This window comes from Cololabis saira, chromosome 21, assembly GCF_033807715.1.
Source record: "Cololabis saira isolate AMF1-May2022 chromosome 21, fColSai1.1, whole genome shotgun sequence".
Lineage (NCBI taxonomy): Eukaryota > Metazoa > Chordata > Actinopteri > Beloniformes > Belonidae > Cololabis > Cololabis saira.
This window is the reverse complement of record NC_084607.1, coordinates 8,648,431-8,669,083: the sequence shown is the minus strand read 5'-3', so window position 1 is coordinate 8,669,083 and position 20,653 is coordinate 8,648,431. Positions and strand designations below refer to the sequence as shown.

The 20,653-nt window shown below is 39.3% G+C and overlaps 1 protein-coding gene across 1 annotated transcript in view; it reads left to right on the top strand.

The window, feature by feature from the left end:
- shank1 (SH3 and multiple ankyrin repeat domains 1) overlaps window positions 1-20,653 on the top strand; it is a 153,869-nt gene that overhangs the window by 114,394 nt on the left and 18,822 nt on the right. Inside the window, 1 exon segment of the mRNA XM_061712594.1 lies at window positions 365-440. Within this exon segment, the coding sequence (XP_061568578.1) occupies window positions 365-440 (76 nt within the window).

Sequence of the window (20,653 nt, the reverse complement as noted above, 5' to 3'; positions counted from 1 at the left end):
ATTTCCACCTATTTCAAGTAAATTTTGACTTGAAATAAGTAGAACAATCTGCCAGTGGGACAAGATTTATCTTCTCATTACAAGCAAAAACATCTTGTTCCACTGGCAGATTTTTCTACTTATTTTAAGTGAAAATCTACTTGAAACAGGTGAAAATTGTTGTTTTTTCCAGTGATGAGTCTTGTTTTAAAAGTAATGAGATTTTTTTTACTAAAAATGAGACATTTTAACTAGAAATAAGACAAATATTCTTGTTAAGATTTTGAGTTTTTGCAGTGTAAAAGACAAACGCAGAGACTGATGTTAGTTTACTTTACTAGCAACTGTCTTGTCATGCTGACGTCCCTGTTTTGTTGTGTTTCAGAGAGCCGTGGAGAACGGGCCAAAAGGTTGTTCCGCCATTACACCGTGGGGTCGTACGACAGCTTTGACGCCCCCAGGTAAGAGCAGCTACCCGACTAAACGCCCTTCACCTGCTGTGTAGGTTTGTGATGCTCAGGCTTCAGCCGTCTCTGAGCAGCAAACAAGAATTAATCTGTAGAAGAATCAGATCACAAATCAGAACTTACACATAATATAGATCTATAAGTGCAAGTGTATAAAGTAGGGATGGGCGATATTTTACCGTTCACGATAAACCGTCCAAAAAATTCCCCGCGGTAAGAATTTGTCTGATTTATGGTTCTGCGTTAAATCCACGCACAACGTACATGAAGGAAGGAAGGAAGGAAGGAAGGAAGGAAGGAAGGAAGGAAGGAAGGAAGGAAGGAAGGAAGGAAGGAAGGAAGGAAGGAAGGAAGGAAGGAAGGAAGGAAGGAAGGAAGGAAAGAAAGATATGAGCCAGAAAAGAAAGAAAGGAAAGAATGAAAGAAAAGAAAGAAAAGAAAGAAAGGAAAGAATGAAAGAAAGAAAAGAAAGAAAAGAAAGAAAAGAAAGAAAGGAAAGAATGAAAGAAAGAAAGAAAAGAAAGAATGAAAGAAAGAAAAGAAAGAAAGAAAGAAAAGAAAGAAAAGAAAGAAAGGAAAGAATGAAAGAAAGAAAGAAAAGAAAGAAAAGAAAGAAAGAAAAGAAAGAAAGGAAAGAATGAAAGAAAAGAAAGAAAGAAAGAATGAAAGAAAAGAAAGAAAAGAAAGAAAAGAAAGAAAGGAAAGAAAAGAAAGAAAAGAAAGAAAGAAAGAAAAGAAAGAAAAGAAAGAAAGAAAAGAATGAAAGAAAGAAAGAAAGAAAGAAAGAAAGAATGAAAGAAAAGAAAGAAAAGAAAGAAAGGAAAGAATGAAAGAAAAGAAAGAAAAGAAAGAATGAAAGAAAAGAAAGAAAAGAAAGAAAGGAAAGAATGAAAGAAAAGAAAGAAAAGAAAGAAAGGAAAGAATGAAAGAAAAGAAAGAAAAGAAAGAATGAAAGAAAAGAAAGAAAAGAAAGAATGAAAGAAAAGAAAGAAAGAAAGAAAGAAAGAAAAGAATGAGAGAAAAGAAAGAAAGAAAGAAAGAAAGAAAGAAAGAAAGAAAAGAATGAGAGAAAAGAAAGAAAGAAAGAAAGAAAGAAAGAAAGGAAAGAAAGGAAAGAATGAAAGAAAAGAAAGAAAAGAAAGAAAGGAAAGAATGAAAGAAAAGAAAGAAAAGAAAGAATGAAAGAAAAGAAAGAAAAGAAAGAATGAAAGAAAAGAAAGAAAGAAAGAAAGAAAAGAATGAGAGAAAAGAAAGAAAGAAAGAAAGAAAGAAAGAAAGAAAGAAAAGAATGAGAGAAAAGAAAGAAAGAAAGAAAGAAAGAAAGAAAGGAAAGAAAGAAAAGAAAGAAAGGAAAGAATGAAAGAAAAGAAAGAAAGAAAGAAAGGAAAGAATGAAAGAAAAGAAAGAAAAGAAAGAAAGAAAGAAAGAAAGAAAGAAAGAAAGAAAGAAAGAAAGAAAGAAAGAAAAGAATGAGAGAAAAGAAAGAAAGAAAGAAAGAAAGAAAGAAAGAAAAGAATGAGAGAAAAGAAAGAAAATAAAGAAAGGAAAGAATGAAAGAAAAGAAAGAAAGAAAGAAAGAAAGAAAGAAAGAAAGAAAGAAAGAAAAGAATGAGAGAAAAGAAAGAAAGAAAGAAAGAAAGAAAGAAAAGAATGAGAGAAAAGAAAGAAAGAAAGGAAAGAAAGAAAGAAAGAAAGAAAGAAAGAAAGAAAGAAAGAAAGAAAGAAAGAAAAGAATGAGAGAAAAGAAAGAAAGAAAGAAAGAAAGAAAGAAAGAAAGAAAAGAATGAGAGAAAAGAAAGAAAGAAAGGAAAGAAAGAAAGAAAGAAAGAAAGAAAGAAAGAAAGAAAGAAAGAAAGAAAGAAAGAGAAGGATAAATTCCCGTTGATACGTGTTTGTGTAACAAACATGGCGGATCTGAGTCATTCCAGTTTTGCAGTACAGGTGTAACTCATTGAATTGGTTTTTATCAATTGAATTTAATTGGTGTAGTTTAGTAGTATTTAGTATCTTTTAGAGCAGTGTTTTGGCTCCAAAGACTGAATGTGGTGATAGATTTATAGTTACAAAGGTGGAGTTGAATTGGTATTTTTTTAATCGTCATTTTTATCGTTATCGGGATAAATGCCAGAAATTATCGTGATACATTTTTTAGTCCATACCGCCCATCCCTAATATAAAGGCAGATGTCAAAATATCTTCCAGGTGTGAAACTCGTCATTTGCTGTAGATGTAATACGAGTGGAGATTTGGCAACTGTAGTTTTTATCAGTAAATTCCCACCTCACATTTTTCAGAAACAGATTTTGGAGCAGGATTAAAGTATTCCTCTCATAATTGTGTAGTTCATGAAGAAGAGTCGTGCTCAAACCTTTGCAGGCTCAAGTAAAAGACACAATGAAAGGAAAATAAGAAAAAGAAGGAATGGACAAGAAGGATTAAAACAAATAAAGGATATTACAAAAAGAGCAGTAATCTATTGTGTTATTCTTGTTGTGGCGGTCTGATGCTTCGGTACAAACGAACCCGCTGATCTTCTGATGTTTCGAAGCACGAGTAGTTAAAGTCACAACAAAGTGGTGCTTCATGTAGCAGAGGAGCGTTTGAACTGCACACAAAAGCACTTTTGGGCCCTTGGACTGACAACAGAGACACTTAAACGCTCAGGCTGCCTGCCTGTCGGGTCTGTGAGGACCAGAATCCCATCCCGACTACCTGGTCACAGAAACGTGGCATTTACTCGAGGCCGGCCGTGTCTCACCAGCAGAGTCTGAGCAGCTCTTCTCAAGAGATGACGGGTTAAGTACTTTGCTAAAGAGCATGATGTGACTTGTCCATCCTCCCCGCGGGAGCTGAAATTCAAACTGACAGTCTTTTCATTCTGACCCAGCTGCTTCCCCCGTGAGCACACGGCACATGCCGGCAGGGGACCTGTTTGTATGGAAACATACTGTATGCATCCACCCAGTAAAATGATTCATAGTTTGCACTGATACTTGGATCTGTGCGGCGGGATGTGCTGCGGGTGATTCATGCAGTGGAAGGGCGATGTGCGAGGGTTCACTGCCTCCGGTCTCGGGCTGATCCACCTGCTTTTATATTGGAGTCATCCTCAAGGCGGAGATTTATCAGCCCTGTTTTAACGAGCTGAAGCGTTGAATTTAAACTGCGCACACGAGCGGATCTTTGCCATATTGGTTTTTACAATAAGCTTTTTTCTTTTTTCCATGTTTGCTTTTATACCCCTAAGTTTACAGCTGCTATGTTGGTTCTGTCAGACCAATTGCAAGTGTCTTGCAAGGGATAAGACACCCCCCCCCCCCCCTAACTTTGGTTTGGGGATTGTAGCACTGAATATTTTCCATCGGTTGAATTCCTCCAGTGTTTTATTTCCAACCTTTCTGCCTCCGTCGGATTGAAGCCCAAAACAGCTCATAAAATCTGAAAACTTCACGTTGTGCCACGGGAAGAGCTGTAACTGTTTGTCAAAAACAACATCCAAACTCATAGATTTATGCTCATTCCAGTCATCTAGAGCAGGGGTCGGCAACCCGCGGCTCTAGAGCCGTATGCGGCTCTTTAGCCCTGGTGGCTCCTGGAGCTTTTCAAAAAAAGTTTGACCTTTTTTTTTCCTTTTTTTCTTCTTTTTTTCTTTGTTTTCTCTTTTTTTTCTTATTTTTTTCCTTTTTTTTTCCCTTTTTCTTTCTCGAAATTTTGACTTTTTTCTCGACATTTCGGCTTTTTTCTCGAGATTGTACTTCAACATTAATCTCGACATTTCGACTTTTTTCTCAACATTTCAACTTTTTTCTTGACATTTCCACTTTTTTCTCGAGATTGTACTTCAACATTAATATCGAAATTTTGACTTTTTTCTCGACATTTCGACTTTTTTCTCGACATTTCGACTTTTTTCTCAACATTTCGACTTTTTTCTCGAGATTGTACTTCAACATTAATCTCGACATTTCGACTTTTTTCTCGACATTTCGACTTTTTTCTCAACATTTCGACTTTTTTCTCGAGATTGTACTTCAACATTAATCTCGACATTTCGACTTTTTTCTCAACATTTCAACTTTTTTCTTGACATTTCCACTTTTTTCTCGAGATTGTACTTCAACATTAATATCGACATTTTGACTTTTTTCTCAACATTTCAACTTTTTTCTCGACATTTTGACTTTTTTCTCAACATTTCAACTTTTTTCTCAACATTTCGACTTTTTTCTCGACATTTCGACTTTTTTCTCGAGATTGTACTTCAACATTAATATCGACATTTTGACTTTTTTCTCAAAATTTCAACTTTTTTCTCAACATTTCGACTTTTTTCATGACATTTCGACTTTTTTCTCGAGATTTCGACTATTTCATCGACATTTTGAGTTTTTCCTAAGGTTGTACTTCATCATTAATCTCGACATTTCGACTTTTTTCTCAACATTTCGACTTTTTCCTCGAAGTGCATAATGAAAAAAAAAATCTTCCCCAGTTATAACTAATATAGCAACATGCAGCATGTGTTGCCTTCATTCTAACGCTTATACAAGACTTTTCATTTTTTGCGGCTCCAGACATATTCGTTTTTTGTGTTTTTGGTCCAATATGGCTCTTTCAACATTTTGGGTTGCCGACCCCTGATCTAGAAGATACAGGATGCGGTGATTTTAAGAAAGTGACAAGCGAAGGATCTAGATGTGACAAGAGAGCCGTGGTAGCAGTAATAAGAAGTTAGTTTCTGATTGTTTCACAGTGGTTGTGTTTGAGTTAACCAACAAAAATATCCACAACTCCAGAGAGGTGTGGAAGTGCTACATACTTTGGCCCTGGTTTAACTATTTCTACACGCTTTTAGAGCGATAACTCACTCTTAACATGTCTTATCTCAAAGCTCCCTGGAAAGAATCGGGTTGAAATAATCCTTGAAATTACCTCCTTGAAAAAAAAGCTCTGGGTCATGTGGTTGTGTTGATCAGAGGGAACCTTCAGATGCTCGAGCCGGACTTCTCTTGGTGTTGACCTGCGTAATGAACTCGTGAGAAAATGCAGTGTTCAGCGACTACAGGTATTGCTGCACCATGAATCGGTTATCGTGTTTTTGTGTTATATCTAGTTTTTAAAGACTTCCCAGTCCCCGAGGTGGGTCACGTGCTGCAGTTTCTCCATCAGTGGAACAATAACGTCTGTGATGTTTACGGGACTTCCCTTTATCTGAACTGACAAATCTAGATGTTGCCAGAGGTGTCAAGTAACGAAGTACAAATACTTTGTTACCTTACTTAAGTAGAAATTTTGGTTATCTATACTTCACTGGAGTAATTATTTTTCAGACGACTTTTTACTTTTACTCCTTACATTTTAAAAACAGCCTCGTTACTCTATTTCATTTCGGCCTTTAAAAAAAACTATCCAGTTAAATTGCTCCATCCGGATAGAGTGAATTTGGTTGTAGTTGTTTCAGATGTTCTTGTCCAGTTTTGTTCTTACATCCGTTCCCTCAGATTCCTGCAACTAAACTTGGATGTACATTCCAATAAAGGTTAGGATAAATGATAACATGCCTCTGAAGTTTGACTTTTTGCACCATTACAATACTTATAGGCAACTAGTCATCATATCTCCTGCTCTCTGAAACACATGTTAATTCTCAATAGTACACATCGATGGTTCTTTAATATATTTGCATTATACTAAGATGCATTCATTTTCAATGGCTTTTGTCCTTAATGGCCTTTTTCCCCCTTACATTACTTTTACTTTTATCCTTTAAGTAGTTTTGAAACCAGTACTTTTATACTTTTACTTGAGTCAAAAACTTGAGTTGATACTTCAACTTCTACAGGAGTATTTTTAAACTCTAGTATCTATACTTCCACCTGAGTAATGAATGTGAATATTTTTGACACCTCTGGATGTTGCAGCAGTAGCGGAACATACCAGAGCCGGGCCGGGGGGCAGGGAATATGACCGGGCCCTTTGCAGCCTGGAGCCAGTTAAATAGCACTAACATCGTCTCCCATTCGTCCGGACCACTTCACTTTTGGAGGCTCATCCCTTTTCAAGGTGCTTTTAGTTTCATTCTGACACCATGTTACGTTACTCTAAGCTTAACCAAAGATACTCTATACAGAAGATAGCACATTACCGTTACTGCCAATGGTATGAAATGGTATACACTTCCTGTCTCCTAAGTGGGCGTGGTCGCCCCTCTCCCCACATCGTTTTGGAACATACAACACTAGATACAGTACAATTTTCTTCCAAAAAGACTTAAATAATAAAAATAACAGTATTTTTAAGCAAAGAAGCAAGTTTTATTTTAGTTTTAAACTTAATTTTATCCGATGGGAAAACGATGAGAGCCAAATCTCGCGAGAATGTGTTGCTCAGACAGAGACAGGTCTCAAACAAAGTTCATTTTCTCCTAATCTGTCGGTCTGAAAATGTCCATTTTGGTGTCAGAATGTTCAGAAGGTTTGTGGCTTTTGAAAAATGGGTCCCATATTTACTTACGTTACTATGGGGCGAAGGAATTGGTAATAATCTGTGCTCACGTTCACTTTTCCCATAGGACTCAATAGACTCAGGACCTACTTCCTGTCTCCTAAAGGGTTGGGGCAGTCACGTGACACAGATACAGGAAACCGAACCGTAGTGGGCTGTCTCGTTTATTGAACGTCTCTGGCTTAACTATCTTAAAATAACGAGATAGAGAGAGTGACTTGCTGTTAACCGTTTACTTCAACGTCCTTAGCAACAGTAACCAATGACAACACATCCGGGTCCCTACATACTAACCACCAGCCCTCTGATTGGCTGAGACATAACCAGGCTTATACTGTACTGTAACAGGTTGGATTAACTACACAACAACAATGTCCAACAAACCACAAAAACAACAATAATATAACCTAAGAAAACAACACAAATTCAACGCATTTGTAGGAGTTCAGCACCACGGAGAGCCACCAGATCACTCTGAAATCACCATGTGACATCCACTTCAACTAATGATAGTAGTGGAGTAAAATTGACATGGCGGCCCAAAAATTCACATACAAGTTCCAATTCAATTTGAAGTATTGTGGGCTACTCACCTCTAGTATCAAGTATACTTGAAGGTACTCGGAGAGCCTTGCGCTCCGTGAACTCGCCCAGGGGCCCGGGGATGAAACGTTGCTAACAACGTCAGGTTCTGACCTCACCCCTCATTGCAATACATAAATTACCAATTCTAACTCTAATAATTATTCCTGGCATTATCATGATATATTGTTTCATAGTGTATTAATATATTAAGTTATGAAATCTCATGGGGTGTTAAAATATAGTATTATTATATTGTTATATATTAAAGTATGGTGATATCATTTGGTTATATGTTATAATATTTTATAAAAATTATGTTATATTAGGATATTACTATATTATTATGCTATATTTATATTATATCGTGCTACACCACTCTATATGATAATTATTTGTTTACTTATTTACTCTCGAATTAATATTCTCAATTTATGTATCTACTTTCATCATCTTATTTACACGTACACACACACACACACACACAAACTAATGTCGTCTTTTGTCGTTGTTTGCACTGTATGTTAATAAATAAAGAAAAAAAAAAGAAAAAAAAAACAACGTCAGGTTCATCTCCCACAGGAGGAGGATTAAGGCAAACAAATATGCGTCTAACTTGGGCAATTTGGCTTTTCTTGCTCCCTTTTTTCTTTTTCTTTGCGTTTTATCACTCCACTTTTGCGTTTATAACTCCCGCTCATTAGGCTGTACGATTACTGTGCTCTGTTGACCAGTGATCGATGATGACGTATGACGTTGATAGACGGCTGTTGATGACGAACGATTTTACCCAAAATACATTTGGAGATTCACTTGCAATTTTTGTTTTAACGTTAACTGTGAGTGTGAAAATCTCAGCACAACATATTATACAATGCTTTATACCTAATATGAACCAAGTGGTGCCACAAAAAAAAAACAACCTCGCAGGGCGTTGGGGCCTCGAGCCCGGGCCCCATTGGGCCCCGGGCAAGGGGAGTACGGCCCCCGCCAGCCCACCCTGAAGACCCGGCCGTGTGTTGCAGGATTTATTCTCTCAACCGACTGGGACTGAAACTGCGTTGACACATGGACAGGACGTTTAAAAAACATGGATCTTTAGATACCTCTTTACTTCTCATCCAACTGCTTACAATCGTATTGCAACTTTCCATGAAACATAAAGAATAACAGAACGGTTTCTTTAAAGGGTTGTGTTCATCAGTATATTGCACATATTGATTTGGCGTAGGTTTAATGTGCGATAGCTTTCCTAACACGACCCTCTCAATAGGCCTGGGCGATAAACCATTTACCGTTACCGACATTCACTGCAATGACCGACGTCAATTTTCCCATGCCGGTAAATTCAGTGTTTTGATAAAAAAGAGAAAATAAACGTATTTTTGTCTGTTTTGACTGTGTGTTGATAGGCTAGTTTCAGCGTTTCTGTAATCACGTGACTCCACCCATCCAGATTGAACAAGAGGGGAAACCCAAGAAAACGGCTGATGGTTCAAACAAAGAAGCGGCTGACGTAACAGGGCTGTCTAGTGCAGGGGTCTACATCCATGCGGCTCTTCATCCATATTGTAGTGGCTCCCCTTGGCCTTATACATAAATAAATTATATTTCTGAAACATTTTTAGTCATATTATTAGTTTATTTTGTTGGGCAGTTATCTTGGAGTTTGAGTTGATTCCATCTAATCATAAAATAACTATTTTTAATTTCTATATTTCTATATTTATTTTTAAAGCTGCTAAGCTGCAGCTAATTTTTTTTATTTATATTAAAGTGGGGTCGTTTTTATTTTACTTTTACACAAATAAAGACTGAAATAGGCCTATAGTTCACAGTTTAATTTATTTCAAAGTACGTCTACAAATGCACACTGCACTTCTGTTGTTATATTTAGGGGTTGTAACAGCTAAAATAAATAAAAGATGAAAACTTTTAAAATCTGTTATTTTTTGCGGCTCCGGATAATGTTTTTTTGTAGAAGTGGGGGCGAAATGGCTCTTTCTTTGGATAATAAAGGTCGCAGACACCTGGTCTAGTGTGAGACTCACACATTTCAACAAGTTCACACACTCTCACGCCACACATGGCATTTCTTATGCTGAGAAATTAACTTCAGCGCAACATCTTACAAACGAGTCACGGCTACTGTGCGCTGAGCTCTCAGCTCAGAGCAGCTGTCTGGAGTTACCGACCAAGCAGCCAATCTGAAAATAGACATTTTTTGTTGCCGGCTAAGGGTTATCGTACATTTATCGTTATCGAGGTAAAACTGCCTAATTTATCGTGATATTGATTTGAGGTCATATTGCCATGCATCTGTCTGGGCTTGAAATGGCGCTGACTTGTGACATTTCGTAGGTGCAGCATTGAGTGAGTTCAGTGTCCTGCCCGAGGACCATTCAACAAACGTCCAGCGGCTTTCTTCTTGGAAAACAACAACTCTGCAACTCTAAAAACTCCCATGTCCCCCATTAATGAATATGTTGATTATTCAGGGACTTATTTCCTCTCCATGTCTTCACTGTGATGCTTCTGAGAAATAAAACACAGCTCACACGGGCAACTCGCCACGAGCATGCAAACCATGGCAGATATGGGCAGAGGACATCCTTCATCTCACAGATGCTGTTCATGGGTTTTCCTTGGACATCTTAGGTCATTGTTGTGAGTTATTAGAGCTTTTCTGCCCCTGAACTTCCTGTAGCGCACAAGAATGCATGAACTTTCCCCCCTGAGCAGCAGTAGACATGTTCGTCTGGGACATTCAGGCTGAAGCTTCCACATCGACACATTTTCATGATGTATTGCGTCATTTATGTTGCAGAATAAATGTGTTAACGTACACGCAGAGTTGTCAAAAGTATTCACATTCATTACTCAGGTAGAAGTATAGATACTAGAGTTTAAAAATACTCCTGTAGAAGTTGAAGTATCATCTCAAGTTTTTTACTCAAGTAAAAGTATAAAAGTACTGGTTTCAAAAGTGTAAAAGTAATGTAAGGGGGAAAAAAGCCATTAAGGACAAAAGCCATTAAAAATGAATGCATCTTAGTATAATGCAAATATATTAAAGAACCATATATGTGTACTATTGAGCATTAACATGTGTTTCAGAGAGCAGGAGATATGATGACTAGTTGCCTATAAGTATTGTAATGGTGCAAAAAGTCAAACTTCAGAGGCATGTTATCATTTATCCTAACCTTTATTGGAATGTACATCCAAGTTTAGTTGCAGGAATCTGAGGGGAACGGATGTAAGAACAAAACTGGACAAGAACATCTGAAACAACCACAACCAAATTCACTCTATCCGGATGGAGCAATTTAACTGGATAGTTTTTTTTTTAAGGCCGAAATGAAATAGAGTAACGAGGCTGTTTTTAAAATGTAAGGAGTAAAAAGTACAGATAATTGCGTGAAAATGTAAGGAGTAAAAGTAAAAAGTCGTCTGAAAAATAATTACTCCAGTGAAGTATAGATAACCAAAATTTCTACTTAAGTAAGGTAACGAAGTATTTGTACTTTGTTACTTGACACCTCTGAGTGTAAATAGTGTTGCGAAAACTGATCATTCAAAGTTGCTATCATCATCACTAGAGAAATAGAAATGGTGTTTACATGCTGCAGGATCCCGTCTGCAGGACTCCAGGCAGCATGCAGCATCCAAGTTCATCAAAATCCAGACAAGACAAGTCCTGTACCGCTTTTAGTTAAATGGCGTCTATGATGAACTGGGCCTGATATAAAGTCCACCTTTAACACGCTGCATTGTCATCGTGGTGATGATGATTCACCTTGGAGCAAATTCCCTTCACAGTTTCATCCATTTTCCGTGACTTGAACTAAGCAAACTATTTACACAGAAACGGTCATGTTCAATTGCATGTATTATTTAACAAAGTCCTCCCCATCTCTTCCTCCTTATATCATTCCACATCATCAATCTTCAGGACTGCTCAGCTTGTACTCTTTAAATCCATTTTCCTCCCCGCCCCTCTCACATGCTCGTACCCACACCTTCATATATTATTAAAATGCTTTTCATTAACAGTGACATTTCATGCGAGTGACACACACAAACATACAAACTCTCACACACACACATGCCGTGGATAATTAAAGCTGCGTTGCGTTTGTTTGGACAGTCAGGCGCGGCTGACTCAGAGCCGCCCTCACACGGGCCCACTTCCACAGCCTTCATCACTACATGTAATATCTCACCTATTCCTCCTTCCATCCATCTATATTTGGCCAGATCTCTCGACCATCTCTGCATCCCTCCCTCGCGTTCTATTCATCTCTGTATTTTTGAACCCCCCCCCCCCCTTTCCCCCTATGCACTTTTTAATTTTCTTTCTATCACCTGCACTTCCCTGTGGAGTCTCCATCTGGAGGTCAGACGGTGAAGGACACGGAGGAGGGAGAGGAGGGTTTGAAGGAAGAAAGGTGGCCGTGTTTACAAATGGAAGGAGATGGGCTTTATTTGGTTAGCGGTTTATGAAGAAGCAGGGGAGACGGTGGCCTTGCTGCTATTTTTCCACTTTCTTTCATTCTGACTCTTATGTGTTTGATCTTGACTTTTACAGATGGATTAGTCACACGCCAGTTTTTCAGCTCTGACATGATATTTACTCTCCAGACTCAAACTATGTGATGTACGCCACGCTGCAGCTGTAGAATCGTTTTGAATCAAGTGGTAAATATTTGAAACGTTCCTCTGCTGAGTAGCCTAAAAACCTTTAAAACCCTTAATCAGTCAAAAATATACCACTCACAGAGTCCACACCAAACAGCTGCTTTACCCTGTAAAGTTTGTACCTTTAACATGGCGATGAATGGGGACTAACTAAAATCTTGGTTTCATTTGTCCGTCCATGAGGTCACTGCTTTGTGCAACACTTAAAGTGAATTCAATAATAACGGACGTAGTTTAGTTTAGATTAGATTTTCTTTTATTGTCCCACAATGGGGAAATTCAGCAAGACAAAATAGGAGAAAAACCACGGAGACATATAATAGCAAGTAATACCAGCAGTATCAGCAGTTGTATGTGGGCTTGTAAATAAAAAGAGAAAAGAAGATTTTATATTGTTATTATTATTATTATTATTATTATTATTATTATTATTATTATTATTATTATTATTTGGGCTGGGGATCGATTCAAATGTCAACAATCGATTCGATTCCGATTCTTAAGATTCAGAATCAATTATCAAGATTTGATTCGATTCGATTCTGATATTGATTTGGGTTAGTGTTTTTAAAACTGTTTTTTCAGCTGTTGCATGAATTATATGACTGTAGTTATGCAAAATATTACTACTAGCATCATATTGAGATTCAACAGCAATTATTGGCAGCTAATGATGCTGTAAGGACCAATCAGCTCCCAGAATGCTGATAGAACTGCTTTCAGAAACATCATGTGGCAGAATTACCAAACAGATCCAGGGAGGAAACAGAGACGGATGAAATCGTTTTTATTTTTTCCCACATTCCGTTTTTATTCCATTTTTTGTTCCATTTTCGGTCTATTTTGGTTTTTAATTTTTGAGCATTTGGTTTTTTAGCATTTTTTGCAAATGTAACCCCAAGACAGTATATAAAGTAATGAAATATAGACAATTTCTGCAATTATAACCTAACACTTTAATGTTTTCATACCTTTAAACATATTTAAAGGCAAAAACATGGCACCAGTTATTCGCGTGTCCAACAAAACATTCCTTTTTTGGGGATAAACAAAAAAATAACCAAAAGTTGTAATGTAATGATAAAAAAAAAATACATAAATAAAAAATAAAATAAACCCCCCCCCAAAAAATAATTTAAAAAAATCGATCTTTAGACATATGAATCGATTTTTAGGAATTAATATGAGAATCGATTTAGAATTGGGAAATCGATTTTTTCAACACAGGCCTAATTATTATTATTATTATTATTATTATTATTATTATTATTATTATTATTATTATTATTATTATTATTATTATTATTATTATTATTATTATTATTATTATTATTATTATTATTATTATTATTATTATTATTATATACATTGGATATTGCACATTAGTAGTTTTTATCTTTAGGCACCATCACTGGTCATCTCAGACCAGGAGTCTGAATAGTGATCTTTGGAGGATGAGCCAAATTTGGGCCTAACAGACCTGAGTAGCGTTGATTTAAAAAAAAAAGTAGTTCTGTTTTATTGTTATGTGATTGTAAAGGTCTTTGGTCAACCTTGTTGTTTTTAAATGTGCTATATAAACAAATTTGACCTTGACCTTATTTCAGCCTGCTGTGATGTAAGGACGGGGAGCAAGAGGAAATGCAATGCCCAGTGTTAAAAAGCTCTGCAAGATAAAACAGGAGTTAAACCGAGGTCTTGAAGATAGACTGATATCAAGGCTGGGAAATTAAGACTTTGGAAAATGAAGAAGACTGATGATGAGTGTTGGGTTCTCTTTAGATAGATGTGTCACACAGTACCATCGACATATTAGCTTCTAATGAACAGAGTCATCATGTCTGCCCCTCCCCGACTGTCGCTGACGACTGGATGTGTTTACAGCACGGGACAAAGCCGTGACATTGTAGAAGGGTGTGAAACAGAAACCCCGGAGTCAGCAAGACGAAGTGCTTGTCAACATGATGTGCAGGTTACAATTACAGGAGGAAATACTCCTGAGCTAAGTTTTAAAGTCTCCTTGGGATCAGAAAGAGCAACGTGAAACTATTTGGGCAGCTTTCAAGCCGCTGACTATGAAGGAAGGTCAAAGCAAAACAACAGAATAAAACATCTGCAGACGCATGAATAAACTTCAGGAAATACTTCAGAAAACGTACATAACTGATCAATGCTCTTCTGCATGATGGCTTCTGCTCGTTGGCTAATCACGTGTATGTATGTATGAATGAATGAATGAATGAATGAATGAATGAATGAATGAATGAATGAATGAATGAATGAATGAATGAATGAACTTTATTTTTGTGTCATGTCCGAAGACCCATCCCTTACAGGATTATAAGACACCAGAAACAGAAAATCATCAATACACAATATCACACGCACTTAATTGGGAGCTGCACAATGTACACCGGAAAAAACTAAATAAGTAAATCAAAAACCAGAATGGATATTTTTACATATATGTTATTTTTCTTCGCCTATCCCACGCTTTCTCCAAATAGTCAGCAAGTGCAAATACTTTATGATCAAAAATCCATTTGAATCTTTCAGCATCGCTTACCCACATCAAATCCAAATTCTTAAACCTATCAAATAATTTTTGACGCAGCTCATGATACAAAGGACAATAGAATAAAAAATGGAACTCATTTTCAATGTCATTAATCTCACAATAAGGACAAATCCACTCTTCTTCTGGGATCCCCCGATAACGTCCTGTCTCAAGGTGCAGAGGCAAGATTCCACAACGGATTTGGGCACATAATGATCGTTGTCTTTTAGATAACGAGGAACAAACATACTTTTTGCAGCTATAACAACTTTTTATCATACTAAATATTCTTAATTTTGGTTTATACAATATATCCTGTGACCATTTGATCTGATAAACATTAAACAAGGCTTCTTTAGCCGAAGAGACATTCACAACGCTCACATTCTGAAATACATGCAATGCGCCAATCCTCATAAATATATCCTCTACTTCACTTGACCATGCACCTTTTATTGTGACATGTCATTTTAATATTTTCTTGGCAATTCTATTCTCTGGCATCTTCACTATTCTGTTCCATAAAGTTAACATACCACCTTTCCAACGTACCTCACGTGGCTCCCATCCCATATCGTCATTCCCTCATATCGTGTATGTCCTTGTTTATTTTGTTTTAAGGATTGAGGGCAGTTTCTCTTGTATTTCTGCCACCTTTGCCGGTTGCTAGTTTATAAACACTCATAATAAATAAGATGAAATGTACACAATCTGTACATGCAGCTGATGCCCTGCTGCCCTGCAGAGATCAGCAGGTTTGGGCCAAGCGTGGCTCAGATCCGGCCGGACGTGCACACGCTTTGGAAGCAGAACAAAATCATTCATGTGTCTCTCTCGGGAGCATATAGGTAATATTATATCCATCTGATCCTTTATGCTTCCCTGAAATATCAGCCCGTACAGAAGTATCACAGCCTGCATGTTCTCGTTATTCACTGATGTACACAAGAAAGAGAAAGAGGACACATTTGGCAGAGACGCACACAAACATAAACACATGATCATGTGGACCTTCTGTCAACATTTGCTCCACCCACCCCAACTCTCTCTCTCTCTCTCTCTTTCTCTCTCTCTCTCTCTCTCTCTCTCCACACACACACACACACATACACGCGCACATACACGCACACACGCTATACAGGCACAATTACAGTGTTAGAGGCTGACATGCAGAGAGGAAAACAAGAAAGCGGAGATATGAGAGGAGAGAGGACGCGGGCTGTGATCGCTCCCGAAGGCAAGAGGGATTCGAGAGGATGACAGAAAGCGAGGCCAAACGTAGAGAGGCAAGGAAGAGGGAGGGAGGGCGAGACGACGGAGGACAATTTCCACATGCACTGAAAGAGGCTCTGATTGAGAGATGATGTGAGTGCCTTTCTGGGAGAAACTGAACATCTTCCTCCCTCTCTGTTTCTGTCCTCTTCTTCCTTCCTTCCGCCACTCCTGCCAGCTGTTTCTGTGCTTTCTCTCTTCTTCCTGTCTGCATCCAACACTGCAACCCCCCCCTCAACACACACACACACACACACACACACACACTCACACTTTAGCCCTACCCCTCTCATTCATGTTTTGTTTAGAGAAAAGGAGAGGAGGGCGAATGTGCATGCGCATTACGTGTGTTTGATGCACATGCAGAGGCTGGAACGGAGGGAAGGAGGATGAATGGGGTGGGTGAGGTTAGTTAACTGTGATTTAAAGGCACATGGTGTCAATAACAGCAGAGGCTCTGGAGAGCTGTGCGCCGTTATTACGACCCATTCTCATTTCCATGAGAGTGGGATGCTGTCGTCCTGCTCAAGCTGCCGTTCCGGAGACACATGGTGGCGTGACGTCACTGACGGATGAACATGTGGCTTCGGCAGCAAAACAGCTGACAAGCAATGCAATCTGTGGAGAGGTGGTTATGGAAGATGTCACGGGATTTTTGCTTTGGATATCCATTATCAGAGGTGTCAAGTAACAAAGTACAAATACTTTGTTACCTTACTTAAGTAGGAATTTTGGTTATCTATACTTCACTGGAGTAATTATTTTTCAGACGACTTTTTACTTTTACTCCTTACATTTTCACGCAATTATCTGTACTTTTTACTCCTTACATTTTAAAAACAGCCTCGTTACTCTATTTCATTTCGGCCTTTAAAAAAAACTATCCAGTTAAATTGCTCCATCCGGATAGAGTGAATTTGGTTGTGGTTGTTTCAGATGTTCTTGTCCAGTTTTGTTCTTACATCCGTTCCCTCAGATTCCTGCAACTAAACTTGGATGTACATTCCAATAAAGGTTAGGATAAATGATAACATGCCTCTGAAGTTTGACTTTTTGCACCATTACAATACTTATAGGCGACTAGTCATCATATCTCCTGCTCTCTGAAACACATGTTAATGCTCAATAGTACACATATATGGTTCTTTAATATATTTGCATTATACTAAGATGCATTCATTTTCAATGGCTTTTGTCCTTAATGGCTTTTTCCCCCTTACATTACTTTTACTTTTATACTTTAAGTAGTTTTGAAACCAGTACTTTTATACTTTTACTTGAGTAAAAAACTTGAGTTGATACTTCAACTTCTACAGGAGTATTTTTAAACTCTAGTATCTATACTTCTACCTGAGTAATGAATGTGAATACTTTTGACACCTCTGTCCATTCTCCATATCCAGGAACAAAGCCTGGTCTGGTTTAGGTAACAGGAATTGGTGGCTGTATATGTATATGTGCAACAACACTACTAAGGTTGTGCATTAACTGACACGTTACAGAGCCCATAGTGTTCTTATATACCTATATTTCATTTCATTTTTCAGGGATTCAGACACTTTATATAGTAGGATTTACTATTGAAGCACATCTTTGAACATTTTGACACATTAAAGGAAGCTGCCACTGCTTTTAAACGCCCTTACCTTCCTCATCCGCTCCGTTTCCTGATCGGGTGCTGGTGTGATGTGTCCAATGTTTTGTTGATGACAGGTCTGGACTGCAGGTCGGCATGTTCAGCACTCTTCTTCTACCCATCCATGCTTTTGTAATGGGTGCAGGAGGGTTTAGCGTTGTCTTGTTGAGAGATCATTACAAAAGCTCTGTCTGAATGAGGCCATGTGCTACTCTAAAGCCCATATATCATACTGTTCAACACTGTTTCCTCTCCAGCTGTGCACGCTGCTGGTTCCACAGGTACGAGTGCATTGCTGTACCGTCACAGGTGCAGGATTTTGAACTGAGCATTGACAACCAGCCTGACGGCCCCCCTGTTTCCCCCCCGTGCTTGTAAATGCTGTGCTGAGGACCTGAGGATCTTGGGCATCCAGTGTTGATAGTTGACATTGTCCCCTGCACACCGAGATTTTTCCCGATTCTCTGAATCGTTTGATGATTTTATAGAAGATAGCTGTTCAAAGTCTTCACATTGTCACTCTGAGGGACATTATCTGAAAGGATTTCAGTGTGCAGATGCTGTTTCTGCACTTTTTACACCCAGTCTGGGAACAAACCTCGACCTGTTGCCACATTAATTGACCTCCTGCCTCAATTCGTTGCAAGATGTTCCTCCAGGTATTTCTTCTTAGTAGCACTTACTTTGTCCGCCCATCCGTTCTGAGACGTGCTGTTACCATCCAAATTTTAAAAAAGAGCTAATATTTTACTACATAAAATGTTTCGATTTCAACATTTGATGCGTCTTCTGTGTTCTGACATGAGGAATAATGTTTGTTCATGAAATTGAGAATAATTAGAGTCTGTTTTTGTTCACATTCGTATACAACATCCTAACTAAAGTAAAATCTGGCTTGTTTTTTCAGTATTGTGCATATAACCCGTAGAAAGAGAAGGAGTATCAATAAAAAGGGGAACGAGAAGATACGGATGAGTAAAAATGAAGTTATAGTACGTCGGTGCTGGATTTCTGGCGTGTCTGGGCTGCATGTTTATGTTGCCCAATCACCTTTCACTCTCTCACTCCTTTAAGCCATCTCTTCCCCTTCCTCTCCCTCTCCCTCTCCCGCTCGTCTCTCTCTCTCTCTCTCACTCTCTTTCTTTTCTCCATGTCGCAGTCACGGCTAACTATCTCAATCCCTCACTCCCTCTCCCATTCTTCCTCCTCTCTGTCTTAAGTATGAAGGGGCTGGGAGAGCTCGGCCCTCTCCCTTCCCCTTCTTCCATCTCTCTCTCCTCCTCTTCCTCGTCTCCTCCTCCTCCTCCTCTCTCACGGCTCGCGCTCACCGCTGTCTCGCTGGAAGACGAGAAGGAGAAGGAGCAGGAGAAGGAGGAGGAGGAGAGGGAGGGGAGGAAATGGCGATGGGGGCATGCGGCGAGGAGGATCTCTCCCTCTCCCTCTCCCTCTCTTCTTCCTGGCCGTCGCTGGGCCCTATGAACAGGAGCATCTGGTTCATTTACAGGTACCTTCCATAGCTTTTCATACCCCCCCCCCATACCCTCCTCTTACTCCATCTCATACCCTCTCTCCCTCCAGTTGCCGGGGGAAATGGGGGGGGTGGATGGAGGGATGCATGCGTATGGACATCACAGGATGGATCTGAGTGACAGATGTTGCAAAGCATGCCTGCAGACAGATGTTTTGACTCGGCGTGTGTGTGATGCATGTGTGTGTGGGGGACGGATGAGCGCCGCCGCTGCACAGCCCGCCGGATGAGCAGTGCAGTCGTTCTGGGTTGCGCCGCGCGAACATGTGTGAGAGTGTCGTTTTATTTTTTTCTCCCCGTTCTGAATCGCTCTCTGAGCAAACGTCCTCTGGCAGTGCTGCGCTGGCACAAGTGACGCTCGCTGCCTTCATTGATGTGCATGCTGATTGCGTGTTTGTTTGTGTGCATGTATGCCAGAATGTGTGTGTGTGTGCGTGTGTGTGTGTGGACTGATGGCGTGTTTGCTGTTGTCCATCAAAAGCGCAAAGGTACGGTACGGACATTCCTCCAGCTGTGCTGCCTGATTGGTTTCATATGCCTTCGTTTCCAGTTTGATGTGTGACATGTATCTGCGTGTTTACTAGCCTGTGTGTGTGTGTGTGTGTGTGTGTGTGTGTGTGAGTGTGAGTGATTGAGAGAGAATGCCGACAGAAAGGAAACAGTGCATGGGGAGAGAGTTTGAACGATGCAGCATGCATGACAAGTTCCAGCTTTTCCCCGACACCTTTCGTGGAAGCCGGTTCGGCCGAACCTGCCCAATGCCCGGGCTTTGTCCTGCATATGCAGGACGAGACACCGTACACGCCGTGCTGCATTTTCCAGCTCAGTTGTTTCCTGACAGCTGTGTCTCTCGTGTCAGTGTCTGGATCCTGTGAAGGATGTAGTCCACAGAAGTGGACTACTAATTCCCACATCTCTCGGATGGGGATATCACCGCTCCCCGATGACTGACAGTATTGTATTTCCACCTTACACGTTCCTTGACTTCATATGTTAAAGACGGTGGCCTGAGAGGTCTGTTAAACAACGGATGTCAGGTTTGAGGATGTAGGGAGCTGCAATGGATGTGAGCAAAGGTCACCTGTGTCCCTCTCTAGCTGTACTTGCAGGAGTTTTGGACTGGGACACTTCCTTCAATCCCTTTTTGACACAGAAACTTGGACTTGAGTCTTCGTGTTGGGACACAGTGTCACTTAAAGTTGATGAGTTCCCAGAAGACTGCAGAGCCTGAGTCAGAGGTACGTTGTTTGGCTTTGATGCAACGACAAACACAAGCGTCCAGGGACAACTTGAGTGAGTACGGGAGTCCGATTTACGTACAGCCGTTATGATCTGACCAGTTTTTCTTTTGACCAGCACATCATAGAGGACGCATTTCCAATCTGCAGCATTTCACTTGTGTTTTGGGTCAAAGCCTGGAGCTTCTT